The 24,476-nt window shown below is 35.3% G+C and overlaps 1 protein-coding gene across 1 annotated transcript; it reads right to left on the bottom strand.

The window, feature by feature from the left end:
• Positions 1 to 17,155: 17,155 nt before the first annotated feature.
• LOC131078385 (uncharacterized) lies at positions 17,156 to 18,123 on the bottom strand. The gene is made up of 2 exons (XM_058016061.2): positions 17,902 to 18,123; positions 17,156 to 17,806 (listed from the first exon to the last, which is right to left on the bottom strand). The coding sequence occupies exons 1-2, from the start codon at positions 18,035 to 18,037 to the stop codon at positions 17,325 to 17,327; spliced, it is 618 nt and encodes a 205-aa protein (XP_057872044.2). The 5' UTR covers positions 18,038 to 18,123; the 3' UTR covers positions 17,156 to 17,324.
• Between the last annotated feature and the right edge of the window lie 6,353 nt (positions 18,124 to 24,476).

Here is a 24,476-nt window from a genome sequence, read left to right as displayed (position 1 = left end):
GCTGGAGATGAATAAATGATTGGTATGTCGTGCAAGAAGTTTTTGTTAAGGATCTACGATAATGAAAAATCAAGAGGAAAATCTACAACACAGGTTGAACCGTAATAACCTGGCACAAGTTCCTAGGAAGGAATGCAAGTTCCAAGGCGAGGTAAAACATTTTTAGATCAAAGGATTCATTGAACCTACTCTAGTTTAATGATCTGATGGCTAATATTGATCATGGGAAATGTGATCAAGGAGATTAAGCAGTTAGAAATTGCTTATAAATAAGGAATTATTGATAAACAATGTATGCGGGCAAATGTATGCATAGTGATGCTACAGGATTGGTTACTGAGCACAAAATCTTGAAGATCTGATTGAAGAACATATTGAGAAGCCCAACAAGCCCAACAAGGGACTAGATAAGTCTTATGACAAGATTGTTTTGAGCAAATAGAATCTGCTTTAGCATTTCAGATGTGAAGTTGCAGATATAATTTATTACTGTTATTTGTTTTGTAAGTGACAGGAAATCTCTTAATCGAGTGGACCTAACAGTCTTATTTGTAAACCCTCTAGCAAGGTAACATTCTAAATGAGTGTTTGAAATCCTTTGACAAGGTCACTTCTAACAAAGTGCAAGACTCTAACAAGTCTGAGGGAAATCCCTTAACCGGGTCACATCTAGCAATGTGTTTGTAATCTTTAACAGGATTTTCTTTTAGCCGAGCATACTCTAGAAGGGTATATTTCTTAGTGGGTCCAAAATCCCACAGTGGTTTTTCCCTATTTGGGTTTCCACGTTAAATCTGGTGTTATATGTGTTGTGATGTTATTTGTTCATAAGTTTGAATGTTTTACAGTTTTGGTTACATACTCTGAAGTATAAGCTACCGAGGTTGAATCAGTTGAATATATTGAACAAGTTAAGTTTGTATGATTCACCCCCGGTCTCATCTTATTAACTATTGGCATCAGAACTTTACAATCCCAGTCAGAAATTTTGTACACTATGAATATTAACACTCAAGAAGTAAACATTGTAGTTGATAAAGGTAGCACATAGGCACAAGACAATGTTGCTAACACTGAAAAACATTGAGCAACTGATAGATAATATTGAGGTTGGAACATAGGCAGGTAATATTGGGATTGAGACAGAAACAGAGAAGGTAGATCCAACAGAGCATTCAATGGAAACCTTGGATAGTGGAATGGTTACTGGTAATACTGATGCAAGCACAAAGAAACCCACAGAGACAGTAACAGAGACACCGACAGTGGACAACATAGTGAAACAACCAGAGAAACCGGTAGATTCAGAGGTACACATTGAGGTAGTGAAACCGACAATGACAAAGAAACCAAAACCATTGCTAGTGGAAATGCAAACACAGACTGACCCACCAGAGGTCGATTCAGGCAAATTGGTTACTCCCACCAGAAGCACAAAAATTGTAAAGGTAGTTGGCCAGACATCTGGTACTTCACTAACAAAATTTAGACCTACTAATGCGACTGAAGTACTTCTGGATTCAATAAAGAAAATAACAGATTGCAATGAATTGGCATATAAGGCAATTGCTGACACAATTCCTATTCTTAAGTTGATTGCACCCAAATGCAATTTAGATCAAGTAAAGGATTCTTTAGGACAGTTAGACACATTGTCTAAATTCATTTCTGGAAATTTACTGACAGTTGATCAAATAAATGAAGAAACATTCAAGGAGAAAATGGAGAAGGAAAAATGAAAATTCTTTGAGGAAACAATAAACAAGTGCACGGAACACATCAATACACTTTTACCGACACTAAATAAAACAATTTTGGATTAGAGGGAACTATACAGAGATACTTGCAAGACAAATATGTTAATAGTGGATATTGATAAGGAAATTAGCAAAGTTCAAAAGGAGATAAATGAGATAGCTGATAATATAATTGGTTCATCTGAACCTATATCAGTTATTGAGCAAGAAATTACTAGATTTGAAGAGAAACTAGAGAAGTTAGAGAAAGAGATGGAAAGGATAAAAGGAAATGCTAGAGAGCTTAAGTGCAAACTCAGTCCTAAGTTAGATAACCTTATCTCTCTAAGGAAAGAAATCGCTGAGGCATTAATTCAAGGACAAAAGACACCAGAGTAACATATGCATCATCTCATCGGTACAATTCAAAGAATTGAGGCAATTATGAAGGACAATAACAGGTTTATTCAGAGCTTAAACTTGGTATTAGCAGACATATCCTAGATTGTAACCAACCGGTTACAAAGTTCAAGCTGAAATCTGCACTCATTTGACAATTTTTGACAACCTTTGTCATTGATGTCAAAGGGGGAGTAGTAGGAAGAGAAAAATGGTATTCAATGGAGATCATCTGCTTAGGGGAAGCACACATTTTTGGGAAAATTTTGGACTTCATTTTTGGAAACAGATTTTTGGATTTTTCTCATGAGTGTTGCCATCAATGCCAAAGGGGGAGATTGTTGGTATTCTACACTCTAGTGAGAAATGAAGGTGTTGTCATTGATGGCAACCTATCGGCAACATTCAGGCAACCACTCGATATTCACCTAGTAAAGACACCGACAGGCACCGACACTGGCATACACTTCACCGACAGCGACAACAATGTATATCGACACCCCAACTGATAGGAATAAAGTTTTGTTTATTGTATTTAATTGTAAATATCTTTTGTAAGCCGATATGGCATATTGTAATAGACTCATATATGTATGAGATCTTGTAAATCATTTAGATGAAAAAGATGGATAAGGCAGAAATGATGAGCGAATATTAATGCATATTTTGTATAAGGGTTTATGGTTATAGTATGAGCTTAAACTGGTATCGAACCTGACATAGCATATGCTGAATTATAGCAGTACATTATATTGAATTTTCTTAATCCATTTTGTAAGTCAGTGAGACTTCCTTTTGTATCTGAGCAGTGAGCTCTAGGCAGTTCGTCTTCCTGCATGTGCAGGTCCCTCTTGTAAGTAATATGCATTCATTGGCCAGTGAGTGAATATTGTGAGTCACAAATCCCACCGAGGTTTTTCCCACATTGGGTTTCCTCGTTAAAAAATCTTGTGTTATGGTGTGCTTTCTATGTTGTCTTTATTGTTCCTATTTACTGCATTAATTCTTATTTACCGGTACACTATTTTGGAATGCAAATTACTTAATAAGGTTAAAGAATTTGTTAACCAGTTAGATACTGATTCACCCCCCTCTCAGTATCTTTGGGACTATCATTAATCCTAACACTCCAACAACCGCATTAAATACTTGTTGGTAAAGTGAAGTCTAACATATCTGCTGGTAAAGAAGAAATATAACTTCTTACCATCAACCGAGGGTAGAATGCATGATTTTCAATTTTTTGCCATACCCTCTAAGGATTATTCCTTAGTTAGATGAAGAATCTCCTACCGGTGGAGGGTTACTCTATTCTACCGGTTGAGAGATAGATTCATCAACTCTCTGATCTCTCTTCTTAATCCATTGTTTTGAAAATTCTTGCTTTATTTCATTTACTTTTTTCTTTCCTTTCTCATTAGATCCTTTATTGTTTGTTGATATAGTCTTGCTTCTACAAAATTTTGCAATATGCCCAATCTTGTTACATGCATAACAAGTTACATTATTCCTCTGAATAGCCTTTCCATATCCTTGACTAGTTTGTGTTCTGCATTGATTAGATAAGTGTCCAAATCTACCACAAACATAGCATTTCACATTCATTCTACAATTTTCTGAGTTATGACCAACTTTATTGCATTTGGAACACTGACCGATGGGTAAATTTGTATTTTGATTATTTCTAAATCTGCACTAATTTTCTTTATGACCAAATTTGTTGCAATTAAAATATTTCCCATTAAATTTATAAGCATTAGGTTGTCTTACTGGTTTGTTGTGATCTTGATTATTTGCAGTCCCGAAACTTTCTCCATGTTCAAATCCAAGTCCAATTGTATCTCCATCGGGTTTTTGTCTTTTCAACATGTCATCAAGCCTTTCTAAACTTTTCTTGAATTTGTCTTTGTGTTCATTTGTAGTGATCAACTCATTTTCCAGAATGCCAACTTGTCTCCTAAGCTCCTCTTTATCATGTTGCATGTGAATTAGACATGTTTTTAGCATATCAATTTCATGACAAACTCTCAGATTTTTATTTGCTCCATCATTAAGTCTCCTAGTCAAGTCTTCTTCATTCTTCTTCCTATCTTCAATATCCTTACATAACCTCATGGTTAAATTTTGCATTTCATTCTTCATGTTAGTGTTCTCTTGCCTCAACTTCTCTACAATATCTCTAAGAGTTTCTTTTTCATCATCATGTTTCTACATTTTCTCATGAAGTTCCTTCCTCTTGTTTTGTGCTATAACCAAATTCTCCTGAAGTCCTTAAATGAATTCGTGGGTAGTCCTCGGATCATCTTCAAGTTTAATATTCTTCAATTTTTCTGCATCAAAATCTTCAAGAGCTCCTTCCAACTGTTTTCTCAAACTCTCCATCAGTACCGGTTTCAGAATCTTCCTCAAGCTATTAGGATTTTGCAAATAGAGGTCCAGGCTTTGATACCAATTGTTAGATGCAATGACAGTCCCAAAGACACTAAGAGGGGGGGAGTGAATCAGTGTCTAACCGGTGAATGGAATATTTGAACTTATTTATAACTTTGCAACCCAAATTAATGTACCGATAAACAAGTAATAATGCAGCAAAGAGAAATAACAAAGACAACATAAATGCACACCAAAACACAAGATATTTTGGCTAGGAAACCCGGTAAGGGAAAAAACTTGGTGAGATTCGTGACCCATAATATTTACTCACTGGCCAATATGAATAAATATTACTTACAATAGGGGCCTGCACATGCAAGAAGGCCAACAACATAGAGCTCACTGCTCAATGAAATAGTCTCACTGACTAAAAAATGGATAATTAAATCCAAGACAATGTAGTGCTCAAAATAGTATTTGCAATGCTTTATTCAGTACCGGTTTAAGCTCTGTTAGAAACCATAACCAAAAACATTGCAGTGAATGAAATTCACTCACATAACGTATCTGCCTTATTACAAAATCCTTTCACTATCTTCTACATAATGTCATATCATAAATGACCTATAAGATCTCATACAAATATGAGTCTTTGCAATACATTATGTCAGTTTACAATTAATTACATTTACAATACAATTCACATAAATAAAACTTTGTCTTATGTCAGCCTGAGTGCTGGTATGCTTTATTGCCATTGTAAACTAGGTGCCGATGAATGACCTTGTTGTGTTTGCCGGCGCTGATAGATGATGTCTGCATTGCCAGTGAACCTGTAAAATCCCGTTACTAATTGGTTGCCATCAATGACAACATCAACCATTCTCATGTGAGTGTAGAATGCCAACACTCCCATTTATTCAAAAGATTAGTATGTAAGGAATTAGAAATATCCTTTTCAAGATCACAAGGTAATCTATTGTAATGGCATAAATAATTGATTACCTGTTGAACAATTTGATCCTTCTAATCTTCATTGAATGAATCAAAAGGATCTTTGACATTATCAAATCTGTTTCTTCCTAATGTCTTCACCGTTCTCTCAAAATTAGTCTTGGGCTTGAAAGTTAAGACATTAATAGGCACGATTTCCTTTGGCACTTCTTTCACTGGTTTGGTTGCTTTACTAGTTTCTTTCACTTTCTTGGGTTCCTCCTCAGTATCAGTACTTTCAGATTCTTCTTGGAGAATCACTTTCTTACCTCTTTTATTTGATGTAGTCTCCTTCTTTACATATACTTTAGGTTCCGGTTCCTTTTTAGTTTGGACACTTCGTGTCACTCTAGTACTTTTTATTACCAGTGGTGCTTACTCAACCTTCTTCCTCTTACCTTTACCACTTATGGTTGGAACACTACTGGTTTCATCTTTTGCAGTTTGAACTTCAACTGTATCCAATCTTGCCTTCTTTTTGTCCACTGGAGATGCCAATAGGTTATTGGCATAACCGATCAATAAGTCATAATTGACTTCATAGCCCATGTCTTCCATATCATCTTCTCTAGGCTCAATAGCCTCCATCAGATAGAAATCAATGGTGACTATGAAAATAATGTCCTTAGCAAAGTTTTTCACCACATCCTCAGGCAGCCTTACCCTCATACTCATTTTCTTCTCAAATTCATTGAAATATTTATTCATTGCAGCAGAGAAGGTGTTCCTCACAGCCTTAATGTTGTTCTTAATCTAGGCAGTTACCGGTAGATCCTTAGACCATTCAACATCACTAATTCCTGGTAGGAAATTCTGGAAATAAAAGAATAGACCAATCAACAACTGACCAAATTTAAACTTTTGACTATTGTTCTTCTTGATAGACTGGAGATTCAACATTAATTGGCTCATTATGGCCTCACATAGGTCATAATTAGCATTTTCAGCTATCATTTTATAAGTAGTATGCACTGCTGCAAATGATATATTGTTCATTCTACTAGAATATAATATTTGGTAGCTTATAACCATAGCTACCAACTTAACCGCTGGGTCCTTGATGTTATTGACAGAAAAAACACGCCCATCAGAGGTTGATACGGTCAAAGTGTTTACTGTCTCTTTTGAAATTCGCCTTAGCTTAGGTACTTCATCGGTTGAGCAAAAACCAGTTACTGCTTGAATAGCCTCCTTGGTTATAGTGTGAGTCCTTTCCAAATACATATTCTCCCCATGAACATGACTCATAAAAATTTGGATATGTTCCTCTTCAAAATCTTCAAGAAAATAAGCTGCATTATGAAAATCTTTCTCATAAACCCTAATATACTCGAGTTGAATCTTTCCGTTTTCATTGCAAAGGGATTTCAATTGAGAATATATTGACAATGATCCTAAATCCTCAATTTTGCAGTCAATGTAGCAAGACAAATCTCATTTCACGATGACACCGTTAGGAACTTGAGATAAAGCATTATAAGACACAATTCATTCTGACTTTACAACCTCCATAGGTTCAGATGTCATGATCATCAATTTCTCTACTGTTTTATAATATCATGCCATTTCAGATAGACTATATTCGAAGCATGATTTTTTAAAGAAATACCTTATTTTACGCACGCTACCTCGTTTACCTGTTGATTACTCAAGTGCACACTAGTTCAGTCTTCACTAACCTTCAAATCAGCTTGATCACTCAAATCACGATACAACTTTGACTAAAATCAGCTAGAAATCCTTTCTTTTCTCTGTAGGTGCTCAAAAATTCTTTCTCAAATGCATTAGGGTAAAATTAACAAAGTAAAACTCACTTTTATCCCTTTTTACCTACTGCATTAAATTCTCTCCCGTTAGGGTTACAAACCCTAATTACATCGCTTAATGATACATGCAATATTGACAGATGTAAAAGCGGTTGATAACCGATTGACAAAAAGTTATCAAAATTTGATGCATTCAAACTCTCTTACCACTCATTCTTTTCAAGGGGTTCAGAAGTAGATTTACCGTTATTCTCCCCTTAGCCATATTGAAAGGCTTAGTTCACCAGTGTAGGATTCTCCACACTGGGGGAAGGATTAGTTTCTTCTTCAAGTATATCATCACTCTTCTTCTTCCATAATCGATTCATTTCTTCTCTGGTTTCTTCAATATTTACCTTCTTCTTGCCTTTTTGATCTTTAGAATGATTAACCAGTTTTTTTTTTTCTGATCTACAAAACGTTTCCATGTGTCCTGGTTTATGACAATGATAGTAGGCCATTCCAGATGATCTCCAAGGTCCTGCATTGCCTCTTCCAGTTATCCTTCTGCAATTCATAGCCACATGGCCAAAATTGTTATAGATGGTGCAAATGACATTTGTTACGTTTTCCATCTCAAATGGACTAAACCGGTTGACATAGGGTCTTTGCCAGTTCATGTTACCCCGGTTATCATAATTTCTCATCTAGTTGCCATTTGATCTTGGATTCATATGCGGTACTAGATTATTTGCTCCATATATACATTCAACTAATCTATGTCCATACATTTTGCATGTGAAACAATGACCTTCAAATTTATTGGACATATACCCAGTATCTGTATTGTAGCTTGCATTTCCATTATGTTTGTTTCTACACACATTTGTAGTATGACCAGGTTTATGGAAAACAAAGCAAGCAGGTTTAAAAAACTTCTTACCAGTAGGTTTTTTAGCCTTAGGAGCAGTTTTGTCCTTATGAGTGTTTCTCTTGGTACCAGAAGATTCTCCTTTCTCATATGTGTGAAAACCAAGTCCAGAGGTATCACCTTTCATCCTTTGTGATTGAATTTTCTCATCTAGCAAGGTAGAACTTTTGTTGAACTTTTCCAATTTCTCATTCGCTTCAGTGAACAGTAAGATCTTTATTATGTTTTGACAGAGTCTCTCTCAGAGATGATGCTAAGTCAAGATCTAGTTGTAAGGTCTCTTTTTCTTGTTTCTTTGCATTCCAATGCTCCTACAAAGTAGCATTCTCTCGCTTGATCTTGGAAATCTCATGATCTCTTTCTTTGATGAGATCTTCGCCAGTCCTCCTGGCTTTTAGTTCCCGACTCATGTGGATAGTAAGGCCTTCTAGTTCTCTCCTTAGATTTAGCTTTTCACTATTTAGTTTTTCAACTTCCTCAGCTAAAGCATCAATATTGGCCTCATCTGAAGAACTATTATCAGATATTTCTAACAGTTGTTCAGTTAGCTCTCTCCTTTTGACTTGAGAAGCTTTCAATTTGACCCTTAGGGTTTCAAGCTCATTTCTACTAGCCTCAAGCTGTCTAGCCATCTCAAAGTAGCTCATATCCCCCATGGTGGCTTTAGGGTTTCCTTCCAAGCGATTAGGATTTAAATAAGTTAGGCTCTGATACCAATTGATGGACTTGTAAAGTACTGAGAGGGGGGGGGGTGAATTAGTGACACCAAAAACAATACTACTTTAAACACTAACCGATAGATATACTTAACAAGTTTGTTAAACAATATGCATGCAATCCAAAATGATATAACAACATCCACAATAAGTAAAACATCCACCATAACACAAGTGTTTATACGTGGATAACCCAAATGGGAAAAATCACGGTGAGATGGGACTCACAAGTTAACTATCTGCAGTAATAGATAACTGACCAATTAAGGTCTACAAAAATTTGCTCAGCTAGGAGCGAATACTATTAAAGATCCCAAATCTTAGTTAAAAGCTATACCCTGTTAAAGGTAGTACCCTGTAAGGAGTTACCTCAGTAGAGGATTTTTGAATCTAAACTAATGGATCACCTGGTTAGAGGATTTGTACAATGAAGCTTGTTAGAGCTTACCTGGCTAGAGGATTTGATTGTTGCAGTGATTAGAAAACAACAGGTGGTGTGATCTAGTAGTAGCACAACTTGCTTGAATAGATCCTCTTCAACGCACTCAAAACTTCATTACCAACATACTTTGCAACTTAACACTTCTGCCTTCACATCAAATCATCTCATAACATATCTCCTTTACTCATACAAAATAATTCATTATGATGTCAATATATAGACATTTAGATTTCATGTCGGCCTCTAGAAATCATATCACAATTTCCTAGGTGTAGTGTATCTGGTCAAACAATCATAACTCATCACAAAAATACTGCCAAAAATTGTCAATAAGGATAACTCATCACGACTAGTGATAGCTCAATACATAATCAATGAATACCGGTTGGAACAACAATACCGGTTGGAGTTAAACATATAAAACATTTGTCCTTTGATGCTCCTTTTATAATCTTTGCTGGATCTTCAGGTTGTCACCGAGTTATGTATATCCATATATAAATACACACTGGTTGTCTCCATGTATATATCAGTTGTCACTATGTACCGGTCAAATATAAAATTCTAGTATACTAGTCGTAATATAAATAACTTTGAAGTCACACCGATAGACAATATGAACATATGGGTGTGTATGTGTTTCATTAATGACAACATATGAAGTTATTCATTACAATCATCATCAAGTCAATAGAAAATGCAGCCTTGAAGATCATTGAAAATGCTTGATGATGAATGCTTCAATGCTTTAGATTGAATACTTATGATGCTTGGATTCTTGGATTCAAAATGAGTTGTGAATGATGCCTTATATAGGGATTTCATAATTAAAATCACCTTTAGGCCAACTTAGAATCAATATATTTTTTCACAAAGCTAAATTTGAATAGGAAAAGACCACCCAATCATCCTCTCAAAATTTGGGGAAAAACACCAGGACCAGTGTGGTGGGCGCCTTGGTCCTGACCACTTTTCTCCAAATTTATAGGGATGCAAGCTATCATGATTCTAATGCTAAATCCAACTCGATGGCTCAGCCCTAGATGTGTAGATATACAAAATATGCTTTGAGAGTTGAAATTATGACAAGATTAAGGAAAAATTAGGATAAAATGATAAAGGGCACACCTAAAATTAAGGGCCCAAATAAGAGTGTGATGATGTAATAAAGTGGAATAAGACCTATAGTATTAAATAAAATATTAATGAATTACAACAAAGGTCCTATAATTGATAGAGGAAAGGAAAATACTAAAATAGGTGCTAGGAGAGTGTGCAATTGGATACAATAATAAAGGGTGTACAATTTACAACACCACATTTCATTTTAATCCTTCAATCAGTGGGATAGCCTCACTTTTCGGGTATTGTTGACTCATCCATTGTTGAAGATTTTTTAATTTATTATCAATCATTGGTAAATGAAAACCCTAGTTAGTGATTCACCTTCATCATGAGAATTATGTAAAGAACAGGGATAAACAACATCAATTGTTTGAATAGAAGAACCACCTACATTCTCATGATACAAGTTATCCAAATTAGGCTCCATATCCTTAGTAATTAAACCTTGGGAAGCCTTAATTATACAACTTCTTCTCATGAGAATATTATAGGTAGGACTAATAGCTGTAAAACTCATGCACAAAGGAGGGAAATGTGAATTTGAATTTGGAAAATATGATTAAGCAATATAATTTTTTGTGAAAATGATTGATTAACCAATTAATTAAACAATTTGATTTGTGAATTTGAAAGAGAAATGCATCTATATTATAGCATATCATTCATAAAAATTAGATATGAAAATTAAATTGAAAATTTATGCAACCCTCATGGTAACTTTCATAATTATAAATTAAGGTTTTTGTAAATTCAACCACTAAATTTATGTAATTCAATTTGAAAATGAGATCTAGGAGGGAAAAATTGAGTTTTAAATTAAATGAATAATCAGATCTGAAATGATAATTCCAAATTAGAGAATCCACAAGCTTAATTTTAGATTTAAAAATTAGGGTATTTGTGAATTTAACCTCTAAATTTTTAAAAGTCAATGAAAATTTAAACTTGCAAATAATGTAAATTTGAATTTTAAATTCATAAAATCTCATATCCGGGAACATAAATAAAAATTATAGGTGTAAGGAGTAGGGTTCACCAGAATCTAGTGGTAAAAAATTAGGGTTTTCACCACTAGAAGGATGAAAACCGCTAATTTTTACTTGGGGACCATTACATTAGGGAAAGATAGGAATTAGATAAATCTAAACCTCAGAGGTTTGAATACTAATCTAATTGGCCAGGGAGTTTGGAATGTGCCTTTTCTTTCCCTTAAGTTGAATTGAATTGTTGAATTTGGTGAAATTATGGTAAATGTGTTGGAATTGATGTAAAATTGCATAAACAGTAAACTACAATCATCAAATCAAGCCATGAACCTAGATCTAAGAATTGTAAGAGGATTCAAATTTATTCCCAGAAGGAGCTCCTGATTTGTCGAGACTGGTGTGACGGTTGCTCTAGTCCTTTGAACTTTTTGCACTTCAATGGGGGATCGATTCATCTTTGCAAATAAATCTTATCTTGAAGATCACAATTCTATACCTATTCTTGCACACACTAGAGAAGGGAAATAGGTTGTGAATAGGGGTTTGCCTTAGGTCAAACCCCGGTTTTGAAATTAGCCATGAAATAGTTGAATGAAATTTGATTGAATTGCAGTAATAAAATGTTCTCCTTTTGAGGGAGATATTGAATAATAACCGAAACACAAATAATATATCTCCTTGTGAATTTTTAATTGTTTGCACACAAAATTAGGGTTTCACGAAGTCTTCAATAACATATAACATTAATGTCAACTCCAATGCTTGAATCTTGACTTTATCTCTGCTCCAATGCTTGAATGAAGACTGATTGCTTGCTTGCTTGAACTTGAATGCTCAATTTATTGATGTCAAATTGAATTTCATGTGTGTGGATGATCAAATGAGAGGGGAAGATCTCTTTTTATACTTTCCCATTAAAAACCAGTTTATTTTTCTAACATGAGCCAACACAAAGCTAGAATTCCTACTCACATTTTATGATCGTTAAGAGGCCTAAATTTGGGTCCTAGTTGGGAGGACCAGAGCATGCTCTAGTCTTGAGGGGACTAAGGCGCCACACCCTGGTCCTACCCAAACAAAGATCAAATTTGAGGGGCAGGACGATGTGCAAAGTGAAAATGATCATAGACTTGCATATCAAGAGCATAATCAGGTCCCATTCAGGCCTCATAGTGCAAATGCCAAGGTGATGGCTCAAATGTAGATAAAATTGTAAGAGAGTACAATTTAGGATTCTACACTCACAAGCAATGAGATCATGCCAAGAAAACAAAAAAAAAAAATGGACAAACCCTTTTTTGAGAAGAGGCTCTAGCTAGAGCAACCATCTTGTTTGGTCACAAAAGGAGAGAAAGAGAAGAAGGGAGAGGGACACTTTGATTGGAGATAGGAACCAATGAGAGATAAGTGTCCCAACCCTAAGTAACAAAACCCTCTTTCACCCACCTCAAAAGAGTAAGGGGAGAAGGAGAAGGACCTTTCCTCCTTCGATGAACAATGGTCTGGGAAATACTATCATCTGACTTGTTAGAAGTAGGTGAAACATGAGGAGATCCCTCAACAGAAAGATCAACAACAACCAAAGAGAGGAATGATAAGAACAATCAAAATCAGTGGCCATCGAAGAAGACAATAGCTAGGAGGGAGTAACTTGCTTAACACTTGGGATGGGAAGAGGCTCCAAAGATACATCAAGATACACAATAGGAATTTTAGGGAATGAAATACCCAGAACATGGTGCTCAGTAGAAACTTGGTTAGATCCTTCAAAAATCCCACGACTTCTCTTTTTATAAGTGGCCAAAACTAACAACCCCTGAAAGAATAAAGCTTCTTCTACCACCACAAACTATTTGCATGCCTACAACATGTCATAATCATCATGAGGCTATTGCATTTGTCTCTCCTTTGGCTTGATCATGGATCAATATTCCTTTCAGTGTACATGCTAAAGGTTTTTGAGTAGCACCACTTCTTTGTACTACATCGGCTTATGATGTTGATCTCCTCCACAACTTTTATACTATTCATATTTTCTGGAACAATGTGACAAGTGTAATTTCTTATGAAGAGGATGCCTTAGATATTCTAGGCACGTGGCGACTAGGCGTGTATTGCAAATTGATCTTCCTTTTGAGATTTTATAGAAATCCTAAAGGGAGAACACGTGGCCAAAATTTTTTTTTTTCTAATGTTGATGGGGCTCACCTTGAATCTAAGTTGAAAACCTAACACACAACAGTATAGTAGAACTTTTAGGGGCCGAGAAAAAAAAGACTATTGCAAATTCCCATGGGGAAGACACGCTGCATCATCCAACTCATCAACGCTAAAAAGGATGGCTGCAAGAAACAATGCCTAGAAAACCAAAATAAGGCAACCCACAAAAATTCATTCACAGTAACCATTCATGTACCAAAATTTCTATAATTTCTACAACCACTTGGATTGGTATCAACATATCTCCAAGACAAATTGAAAAGAATATTTTAGACTAATTATCACCATATTATTTTAGGCATTAAAATTATGGCATGCAATATAAATAGACATGTATGTAGTATTAGTATTCAAAAAAGTAGAGCTTAAAGATAAGATCAAACCATTATTGCACATAAAACAATACAAAAAAATATTATTGACACTCATCAAATTCCAATGGATGATACGATTTTGCACATTGACTTATAAAGCCATTGAATCCCATACAAAACTAACCAACTTATTCATGATAATAACTCCCAATAAACTAACATCTAGTTATTTATTAAATCTAACTTTTTTCACTAACATTATTTATTTATTAAACTATAAAATCCTATCTAATTAATGTAATGCTTCAACATTGCCCCCTTATTACATTAATCCGAACAAGAGTGGAACATTACAAGGGTTGAACACAACCCTTCTAGAGATTTTGATGAAGTGCCTTCACCAATCCTCTTCGCTGACCCAAGAAACACCAAATTGATTGCATTACTGGATCTCCTAATTGTAGAACCTGGAAGCATTTGCACAACATGAGAGGACATGAATCATTCCCAACCTCAATGCACAATGAGACACATTTCTTTTGAAATTGCACATCTCCTCCAAGTGTGTCTAGTTCCTCCTCTAGTGCTGCACATAAGATACCTTTCCTCAAAAAGCCCACATCTCCTTTGAGTGTGTCTAATGCCCCCTCCAATACTATGGAAACAATCCCTCCTTTGTTGTACAAATCACCAACCATTTATGTGAATACACTAGGTGCACCTACAAGAAAACTAGCCCCCCTTGCTCCTTGAAGGGACAAACATCATGCCAAGCCCCCTCTTTTCTTTAGGAACACAAACAGGGTGGTTCTTATGCAACGAATCATCCCTGAGCGAGAAGCTAGCTCAAGATGATAAAAGACCTCCTGCTTCCATTGCCTCAAACCTCCAATAATATCCTCTGTTACATTTTATTCACTTGATTCCACATGTAAACATTTGAGAACCTTCAAACCCCTATCAACTATAGCAGAAATGTTCTTGAAAATACAAGCAATATGTGTAGCCATGATATGTATACAAATTTCATTATAAATCCTATTACAAAGTTTCAAGAATAAATATTCCCTTCAATGCACACTCTTCACATGATACAATAGGTTGGAAAATAATGAATTTATGTTTTAATCAACAACAAACTCTTATTTCAATTCAATAGCTTCCCCTTTCATACCTTATAAGCCCACACTTTTTACAAATTTTTATGGTACTAAATAAATCAAAGAGTTCAAACCAACACTTAATAAAAAAATACATTTCTTATGCAAAGAGGAAATTATCTTCACCTTTACGTCAACAAACAAATTAACTGCATAAGTTATAACTCCTCACATTCATGAAAAATATCACCACCATGTAGGACGAACTTGATTTTTCCAAAATATTACGTACAATATTAGTAATACCTTCTCGTTGTTGATATGCCCATCCAGTCCCTTCTCCATGGAAATGACCATACGATCTCTAGAGAATCACCAAACTATCTGTGGAGAATCAATTCTTAATATCCATTCACCTGCTAATAAGTTACCCGCTCAATTAGGGTTAATAAAATCGTAATGTCCCTACAATTCACCCTAAATTGTTTCGTACACTACAAAACACAATGCCCTTTGAAATAAAATTATGCCTTCTGAAATCAATCCATCAGATTCACTCCATTTTTATTTACTTTCTTTATTTTCAATAGATCACATTTTTGAAAATAAAAGATATATATTTGGCGTACTGGCAATTCTTTGGCAATCCAATGATTCACGCAACTCTTGTTGACAATGTTAAATGTAACTACCTTAGAAAATAAGGCATTTAATAGCAACTAGTTTGTGAATTATTCATTGCGTATAACTTTCCTTTCTGCTAGAAATGTGAATGCAAGGACATTTGGAGTTCTTTCTATGCTTATCGAAGGTTAATACATGCAACAAATTTGCCACTAATCTCCTCTTCAATTACTGCTTCACGCCCCAAAATTTTTATGCTATGTCATCTCAACGCATAGCAAGTCTTTAATCATTTTTCATGTGTCCAAATAGATCTGTGCAACTTCAATATCTTTAAGTAGCTTTTTCCATCTATCTATCTCCCTTTCTCTTTCCCCTATCTTTCCCAATTCATATATATCTCTAGATATCTCCCTCTTTCTATATCTCTTTCTTTCCTCTTCTGTTTTCTATTTCACTCCCTCCCTCTCCTTCTATTTATCTATAGCTTTATCACTCTTTATCTTTATTTCCTTAACTCTCTCTCACTCATACGTAGAGAGTCCCTATTTCTCCCTTCCCATATCTCTTTCTCCATCTCTAGATATCTCTCCCTCTTTCTATCATCATAGTTGGTAAGTTAAAGATTGTATAATTCAACACCATACACCTCTCTCTCTATTTCTCTCCCCCTTTCCGTCCATTTATTTGTATCTTCATTCCTCTTTATCTCTATCTTTATTTCTCTCTCTCACTCATACACAGAGTCCCTATTTCTCCCTCCCTATATCTATTTCTCCATCTCTATATGTCTCTCCCTCTGTCTATCACCATAGTTGGTAAGTTAAAGATTGTATAAGTCAACACCATAACTCAAAACAATCCGATCCATAATTTTAGGTGTATAAATGTTTAAAATAAACAAGGAATGCCTTTCAATGTCAAATGTAATGTAAATTGATTATATGATAGGCATTTTTCCTAAGAAATTATGATGAAGGAAAGAATAAAAGAGAATCATAGTATTGCTCTATTGATATGTGTCAATCCAAATACAATTTATTCAAGTGATTCCTTATGAGAACTAGTGAATTGATATGTGTCAATTCAAATACAATTTATTCAAGTCTAAAGTTAAAAATTAGATATTGTATTCTCTTGTGAATAAATAATATCAAGGGTACAAATTGTTGACATGTGGTCCAAAAAGAATTTTTTATTCAAGTAAAATCATAAAATTCAAAGAAGCTATTCATCTCAAAGAAACATACCTTTATTTCCATCCTATTTAATGACTTGTCATAATAACTCCCCAATAAAACATTTTACATTAAATATTTATAATATAAATTACAAATATAGATATAAGTTTTCAAATTACATAACACTTTTTAAGTCCCTTAAAATCGCCCACAAAGTAAAATTCTAAACTTGAGACAAAGTGATGAAAGAGACCATAAATGTTTTTCATCTTTGAGATTAATAAATAACATAGAAAATAGGTATTTATACAGAGGGCAATATACAATCAAGGCATGGACTATCCCATGCTTGAGACATCCTTGGAGACATAGTGCCAAGGCGAGACTGAGTATTTTATATACAAAGAATGGTTGTGATCCACGAATAACAAATTCACTGCTATTCTACGTTTTGGCTGTTAGCGGTGATTTTCTTTATACTTCTCCTTCTAGTCCTGCGATATTGTAGCATTTTTCCCTGCGCATTTGACACATAGCTCTTAGAAGAACAGATTGTGTCCTTGTTAATGATTTCACTTGTATCAGAACAAGCTGATGACGAATGGTCCATTTTCACAGCAGCCGGAGATGAAGCAGCTTGTGATTTCATTTGGTGGGCATCACGATGAATTTGAATGACATGGTAAGGACTGAATCTGTTGTGCCTGAATTTGGGCATGACAAGATGCAAAATGTGTCGCTCGAAGCTACCTCTTGTGGCGCCCACGTTGACATCCTCTGGAATTTTGAAAGGACTTCTTTTCTTAGACATGAGGTGCCACCTCCACTTAAGCATTCCCACCTCTTTGCAATAACTCTCTCCACGTAATGTGAGACCCCGATCCTTATCCATCTCCACCTCTATTTCATCTGGGCTCAAACCTGCATAAATAAATGCCTCTGTTTAATTAATATGCTTCTCAAAAGAACAGAAAAATCAAAGTAGCAACGTAACGTATAATGTATAATCTACCTACCTCGAAGGATGAGATTGAGAAAGTAGGAACAGCGAGTTTCTCTCAATCTAACGTCGCCACAAAATCCTTCAAGCCGAGGCCGGCCACGTCTACAACTTCTTCCGCGTGCAGTACTCAATGCCAAATTCAACTCCATTGCAATTTGTAATACTTAGAGGGTAGTCCCAAATAAACACAAGAAGAAGAATTAAGAAATACTATTAGAAATGATAATAGCTGTTAAATTAGTGAAAGTGTATTGTTTGATAGAGAAGCAGATGGAACGCATAAATATAGCGTTCCCATCTGAGGGGAAAGATTCTGTGCGTGAGTTGATGTTTTTTCACTTTACGTCAGACGTACTCTCTTGTTAGCCAAGTAAAAGGGAAGCGCCCAAGAATGGAATATGGAAAAATACAGAGATGAGAGGGAGTAGTAGGATGCAGTAAAGCAAAAGCTACTTAGCGTATAGCCCAAGTAACTTCTATACCATGGACACCGTTATCCTTTTGCAATATATTCTGTTTCGAATTCTTGGGCTTCCTTCCAAACTATTTTGAGCAAGCTTGACCTTTGTGAATATGGCTCGCTATATAGTTTTGGGTAAAAGGAAATTCAATCGTATATCTTCATTCCGTTCATACATATATAAACTGAGAATACCGATTTACCTCACTTTTTGGTGAGCCTTCTTAATTAGATTTGTAAATAAATAAAGTCTCTTTTTACAAAACATAGGTTAATTATGAAGTGTAAACAATAGCTAGAGTAGAGTAACGAGTTTTAAGGAAACTGGTAAAAAAGATGTTTGTATGTAGTTGAGTATCTTATTGGAAGGGATTTTCTCGTTTCGTAGTGATTTCAAATAATGAGTATTTTCATGTTAATTAATAAAATCAATGTGTTATCAATTATTGAACTAAATTCAATATTTGATATAGAGAATTGGTATCTATTTATAGAGTTCATGATTGTTTTTTAATTGATAAATGTGGCTAAGAGGCCACACAAAATATATAGACTAAAAATTACATCATAATTAGGCACCATTACAGGCATGCATGGCTAACAAAATCCTACCTTCTCATATGACCAGGGCTTAAACAAATTCTCCTTATACATTACTATGTTAGTACCTATATCTATCTTATGGCAACCATCAAATTGTGAAGTTGAATACCTTAAAATTGCATCCACTTCCTCCTTATTTAACATCTAAAGGTTCAATGGAAAAATATATGTCCACTCCTAGTTCCACAGAGATACCAACAATAACATTTAGAAACACAATTCCCCAATGTGCATTATGTCATTTGGTGTTATCATCTACACCTAGTGATTGCTATATAAAGGGGATCAATGGGCTATTGTAGCCCTGGTAGATGTTGGGCTACACTCCATTGTTGGGTTGAAATTCCAATTGCATGATTTCCACATCAAGAAATACTTGTAAACCCCTATACCACTATGATCACACTAACATCCACATAATCATTTTCACTACCATCCTACACTCACTTACATCAAGAATGACAACTAGAAATATGTAGGCTACATCAGCATTGACATGGTACCGATGAGAGGAATTGATATACATCTCACATAGAATCATCTTTATAGATTCAATAAAAACTAATGCCCTCATTCTAAAAGTTATCTGAAACCTTTGATCTACGATATTCCCCATGAAAGTCATCTAGAAAGGTCTCATCTTCAAACAAAAGTTGGTTTCCATGTTGTGTATTAACCATGGTGTTAATTGTGGGGTGATAGGCTCATTTGTATAGTGGCCACACTATGTGACATAAATGTTTCTTGTGTCATTGCTTCACTTGACCTTCTCCAATAATAAAATTGGAATAAATGGTTTTAGACTCATTATTATTCTCCCCTTGAAAACTTACATGGAGATCATACCCCAAGTTTGACATATCTAAAGGAAATCATTGGAGTTCATGTCTATTTCCAAATTTTCAAATTAGTTCACCGATGTATTCCCCTCCCTAGAAACATGTGATATTTGAAGTCTTCGAATTGCATCAAGGTCTCTCAAATTGGGGATACAAATTCAATTTTTTTTAATTGGTTATTTTCATGCATCAAATCCCATTAATTATGATGAGAGATTCTCCCTCAAATTATATTTTTTAAAATTTGAATTTCCTACAAAGTTTGGGGCCAAATAAAGTTGCCTAAAACTTGACTTCATTATTCTAGTTTTGCCTAGGCACTTCCAAGCAACCACCATCCTAATCCCATCATCATGATTTTTGATAATGCACTCAACTCCCAATCGATCAATGTTTCCTCTCAATGTCCCATCAAATTTGATCTTAAAATATTCTTCTCTAAGAGGAATCCATCTCGTATTAGATGTCAAAGCTATCTTTGGATCATCTCAAGTGAATCCATGGATGAGGCAATGATTAGGCTAGGAAAAGCTTCGGTTAGCTCCCCATCCCATGTAGTAAAGAAGCAGTATTTTAACTTTGATTTGTTGCAACACTATTTACTAATGCTATGCTTGTAGTGTCATGAAATTTTTACCCTTGCAATTGTCGACCATATTAGGGTCCTCACACATGCGATCCAAATCCCTAGGCCTGATCGGAGACTAGAGACTTTCTCGACACTTGAGAACTGCATCTTTCTTGCCCTTTGCACTACCTAAACTGCATCTTGTCTTGGAAAAAAGGGTAGGATAGTGGCACCACGCCCCTGTCCCCTGCCCTATTTTGGGGTAGGATCCTTCAAATTGTGCTTTGGTGGTTGTGAATTGAGAGGGAAAACTCCCCCAGTATCGACCTACGATGAAAAATCAGTCAATTAGCCCTAATTGACAAGTATATAAGTTGCATTTTCCCTCTCATTTGCATGAGTTCAACGATAAGTTGGATATGCAATAAGGCAGGCATAAGTTCAACCATTCAAACATTCCTTTCTAGCATTGAGCATTCTCAAGTCTCCCTTCAAGGCTAGGTGTTGCATTCAAGTCAAGGATTCAACCATTGAAGATGAGATTCATTCCAACATTTAACTTCATACAAGAAATTCTATCAACATTTCTATCACAACCCCCCTTGAGGTGATTTACAGTTCAATCTTTCATTTACATTTACTTGCAAGTACTTTCTTTCATCATTTGGTTAATTCCAAAACTGGGGTTTGACCTGAAGGCAAACCCCCAATCCCAACACTTTCCCCTCTCTTTTCTATGTGTAGGTTGTAGGTGATGGTATGATGAAAGAATAAGTATCCGGTAGATTACTGAGAGGGGGGGAGGGGGGGTGTGGGGGGGTGGGTGAATCAGTAAACTGAAAAACTGATACAAACTTCCCAAACTCAAAATCAAACTCACAAACTAAACTTTCACTTGTCAAGGTCAATACTTGTAAGAATACTCAACATCAACCGGTTAACTGTTATACCAACTTAATAGTAAACATCACTCAACTTGTAAATATCAACATGCTTAATCATATATCAACATATTCCATCTCTCAATGCTTCAAGTTATCATGCCTTATCAGAATAGTTAAGTAGTTAATAAAATCAACAACTAAGATCATAACAAAAAAAAAAATTCACCACTTGACACAAATATTTATACGTGGAAAATCCAAATAAGTAAAAACCAAGGTGAGATGAGACTCACAAGGATAGCTATCTAAACTCTTCTGAACTTCGCCCTGTTAGGAGCCAAGTCTGTTAAAGCTTTTACAATAAGTCTTGTTAAGAACTGACCCTATTAGGAATCACCCGTTTAAGGGATTTACAAAATGCCTTGATGAAAAGAAAAATACCTTGTTAGGAGTAACCTTGGTAGAGGGTTTGAGAATCCAAGCTAATGGACCACCTTGTTAGAGGATTTAAATAGTAACTTAGCTTGTTAGAGCATACCCGATTAAGGGATTTTACTTCTGTTGTAATTGTTAGAAAGCAACATGTTTTGTTGATCTGTCTGAATAGCACTACATTTGCTTGATCGGATCCTTTTAAGCTTCAATATACCTTTACACAAATTGCAGATCCATTCACCGGTTAGGCAACCACACACTCAACTGATTTCTGCCAACTTTTGCCAAGACCTTTACAAACAACTTCATCGACCTTAAATACAAATCAATTAGGTCGGTAACACAACAAAATCCTAATTCGCATCATCGAGATTACAAACAAGTCGGTACAATCTAGATCGTTAGAAATCATAACAATCTCTTCACATTCTTCAAGAAAATTCCAACTGCTTCATCAAACTTTGTAACTCATCACGTGCTATGCATTAGATGCAATCCACTTTGCTCATTCCCTAGACAATCGACAAACGTGCCAAAACAATCTGAACTTATCCTTATATAATGATCACACGTGTCACTACCATTACTGCTCACCATTAGATCTTAAACCAACAAATCTTGATCGTTTAGGTTTTAACAAAAACAACTGGTAGGGTTTACCAGTTACAATGCATAGAAAGGGTTTAACCTTATACACCGGTTTACCGATTCAACTCACAAACTAACATACCGGCTTACAACATCTTCCTCAAATCTCTTCCTACTAGTTACAAGACAATATCAATAATGACAACAATATCAACAATATCATAAATACCATCATCGGTTCAATTGACATCAATGACAACATAGCATATCATTAATGCAATCTTCATGCAAATGCCAACAATATCCCACTTTGGCATTGATGGCAATACAAATATCAACGCCTCTGATTGCTGTTGTGGATTGGTGAATAGGAATCCTAGTTTACATTACCAAGTATTCACCATGCTCTATCTGTCTTCAGCCTGCTGTTGGTTTCCCTAATCAGACACATAATTCTTCTCCCCCTTTGACAATAATGCCAAATTGAAAGTAAAACATGTAATTCTTCTCTCACTGTGTATCAACAACATACTGCAACTGGATGCTCCCCCTGTGGAATACATCTACTTCTACATCAATCCATGTATAATTCTGCAAGTGATTCAGGGACTGATGCAATAAACATCATGTTCAACTGACCTCATGAAGGGGTACAATCCCTAGTTGTCTTCTAAAACACTCAAATTTAGTCTTAGGCAGAGGTTTGGTAAAGATATCTACAAGATGCTCCTAGGTAGAAACATGTGCTAAGATAACATCTTTACTTTAAACTTTTTCCCTCAAAAAGTGATACTTCAATTCAATGTGCTTGGTGCGAGCGTGCAAAACAGGATTCTTAGAAATATTTATGGCACTTGTATTATCACATAAAATCTTTTTTAGGTTCTAAGATCTTCATCTTAAAACCTTCCAAAATGTGTCACATCCCAATAGCCTGTGTGAATTCATATAAGCTACAACATACTCAGCTTCAACAGTAGATTGTGAAGTACAACTCTGCTTCTTACTACTCCATGAAATTAGCCTTCCTCCTAAAAAGAATGCTCCACTGGTAGTACTTTCTGGTCATCAACATTTCCTACCCAATCAACATCTGCATATACTTTCAAATTAAAATTTTCTCCATATGGATACCATAATCCATAGTAAACTGTACCTTTCAGATACCTAAAAATTCTCTTGGTTGCTATTAAATGTGCTTCCTCTGGATTCTTTTGAAATCTAGCAACTATACCAACCACATGGGCAATATCCGGTCTGCTATGAACAACATAGTGTAATTTTCCAATCATTGACTTGTATTCCTTTTCATCAATAGACTTAGATGCATCTTCCTTGGACAACTTACAACTTGTAATCATTGAAGTTCCAACTGGTTTACAGTCACTCATGCCAAAAGTCTTCAAAACCTCTTTCAAATACTTAGATTGAGTAATGAAAATACCATTCTTCATTTTCTGTATTTGCAAGCCTATGAAATGTTTTATTTCCCCTACTAAAGACATCTCAAACTTATTCTTCATTTCATGTGCAAAACTGTTTCTCATGACATCATTTCCTCCAAAAATAATATCATCAACAAATACTTCACTGACCAGTATTTCATCTCCTTCAGACTTGAGATAAATATTACTACCATCATTGGTTCCAGCAAAGCCTATCTTCATCATATGTGTATGAATCCTTTCATACCATGCTCTGGGTGCTTTCTTTAATCCATACAAAGCTTTATGCAATATGCATACCATGTCTTTTTCATCTGTCAAATCATAAACATTAGGCTGCTCTATGTATACTTCTTCCAATATCCCATTCAAAAATGTAGACTTAACATCCATCTAGTATACCTTGAACTTCTTATGGGTTGCAAATGCAAGTAATGTTCTGACACCTTCTAGTCTTGCTACTGGTGCAAACTTTTCTCCATAATCCTCTCCTTCTTCTTACACATAACCCTTGCAAACTAATCTTGCCTTGTTGCAAAATACAACACCATTTTCATTTAGCTTGTTTTTGAAAACCCATTTAGTACCTATAACATTCTTATGTACTGGTCGGGGTACTAGGGTCCAAGTGTTGTTCTTCTCAATTTGATCCAATTATTTTTTCATAGCTTTAACCCAATGATCATCACCAAATTTCTCCTTAGCACTTTTTGGTTCAATGGTGGAGATCATGCAAGAGTTCTCTCTTATTCTTCTTCTAGTTAGT

This window comes from Cryptomeria japonica, chromosome 3, assembly GCF_030272615.1.
Source record: "Cryptomeria japonica chromosome 3, Sugi_1.0, whole genome shotgun sequence".
NCBI classification, from domain to species: Eukaryota; Viridiplantae; Streptophyta; class Pinopsida; order Cupressales; family Cupressaceae; genus Cryptomeria; species Cryptomeria japonica.
The sequence above is the reverse complement of the archived record's forward strand: the minus strand, read 5'-3'. Positions and strand labels throughout refer to the sequence as shown.

Excerpts from the sequence above, each read along its gene's own strand:
- LOC131078385 (XM_058016061.2), bottom strand. The coding sequence starts at position 18,037 with ATGGAGTTGAATTTGGCATTGAGTACTGCACGCGGAAGAAGTTGTAGA. Across the intron at positions 17,807-17,901 it reads TCTCAATCTCATCCTTCGAG|GTTTGAGCCCAGATGAAATA; the intron begins GTAGGTAGATTA and ends TTATTTATGCAG.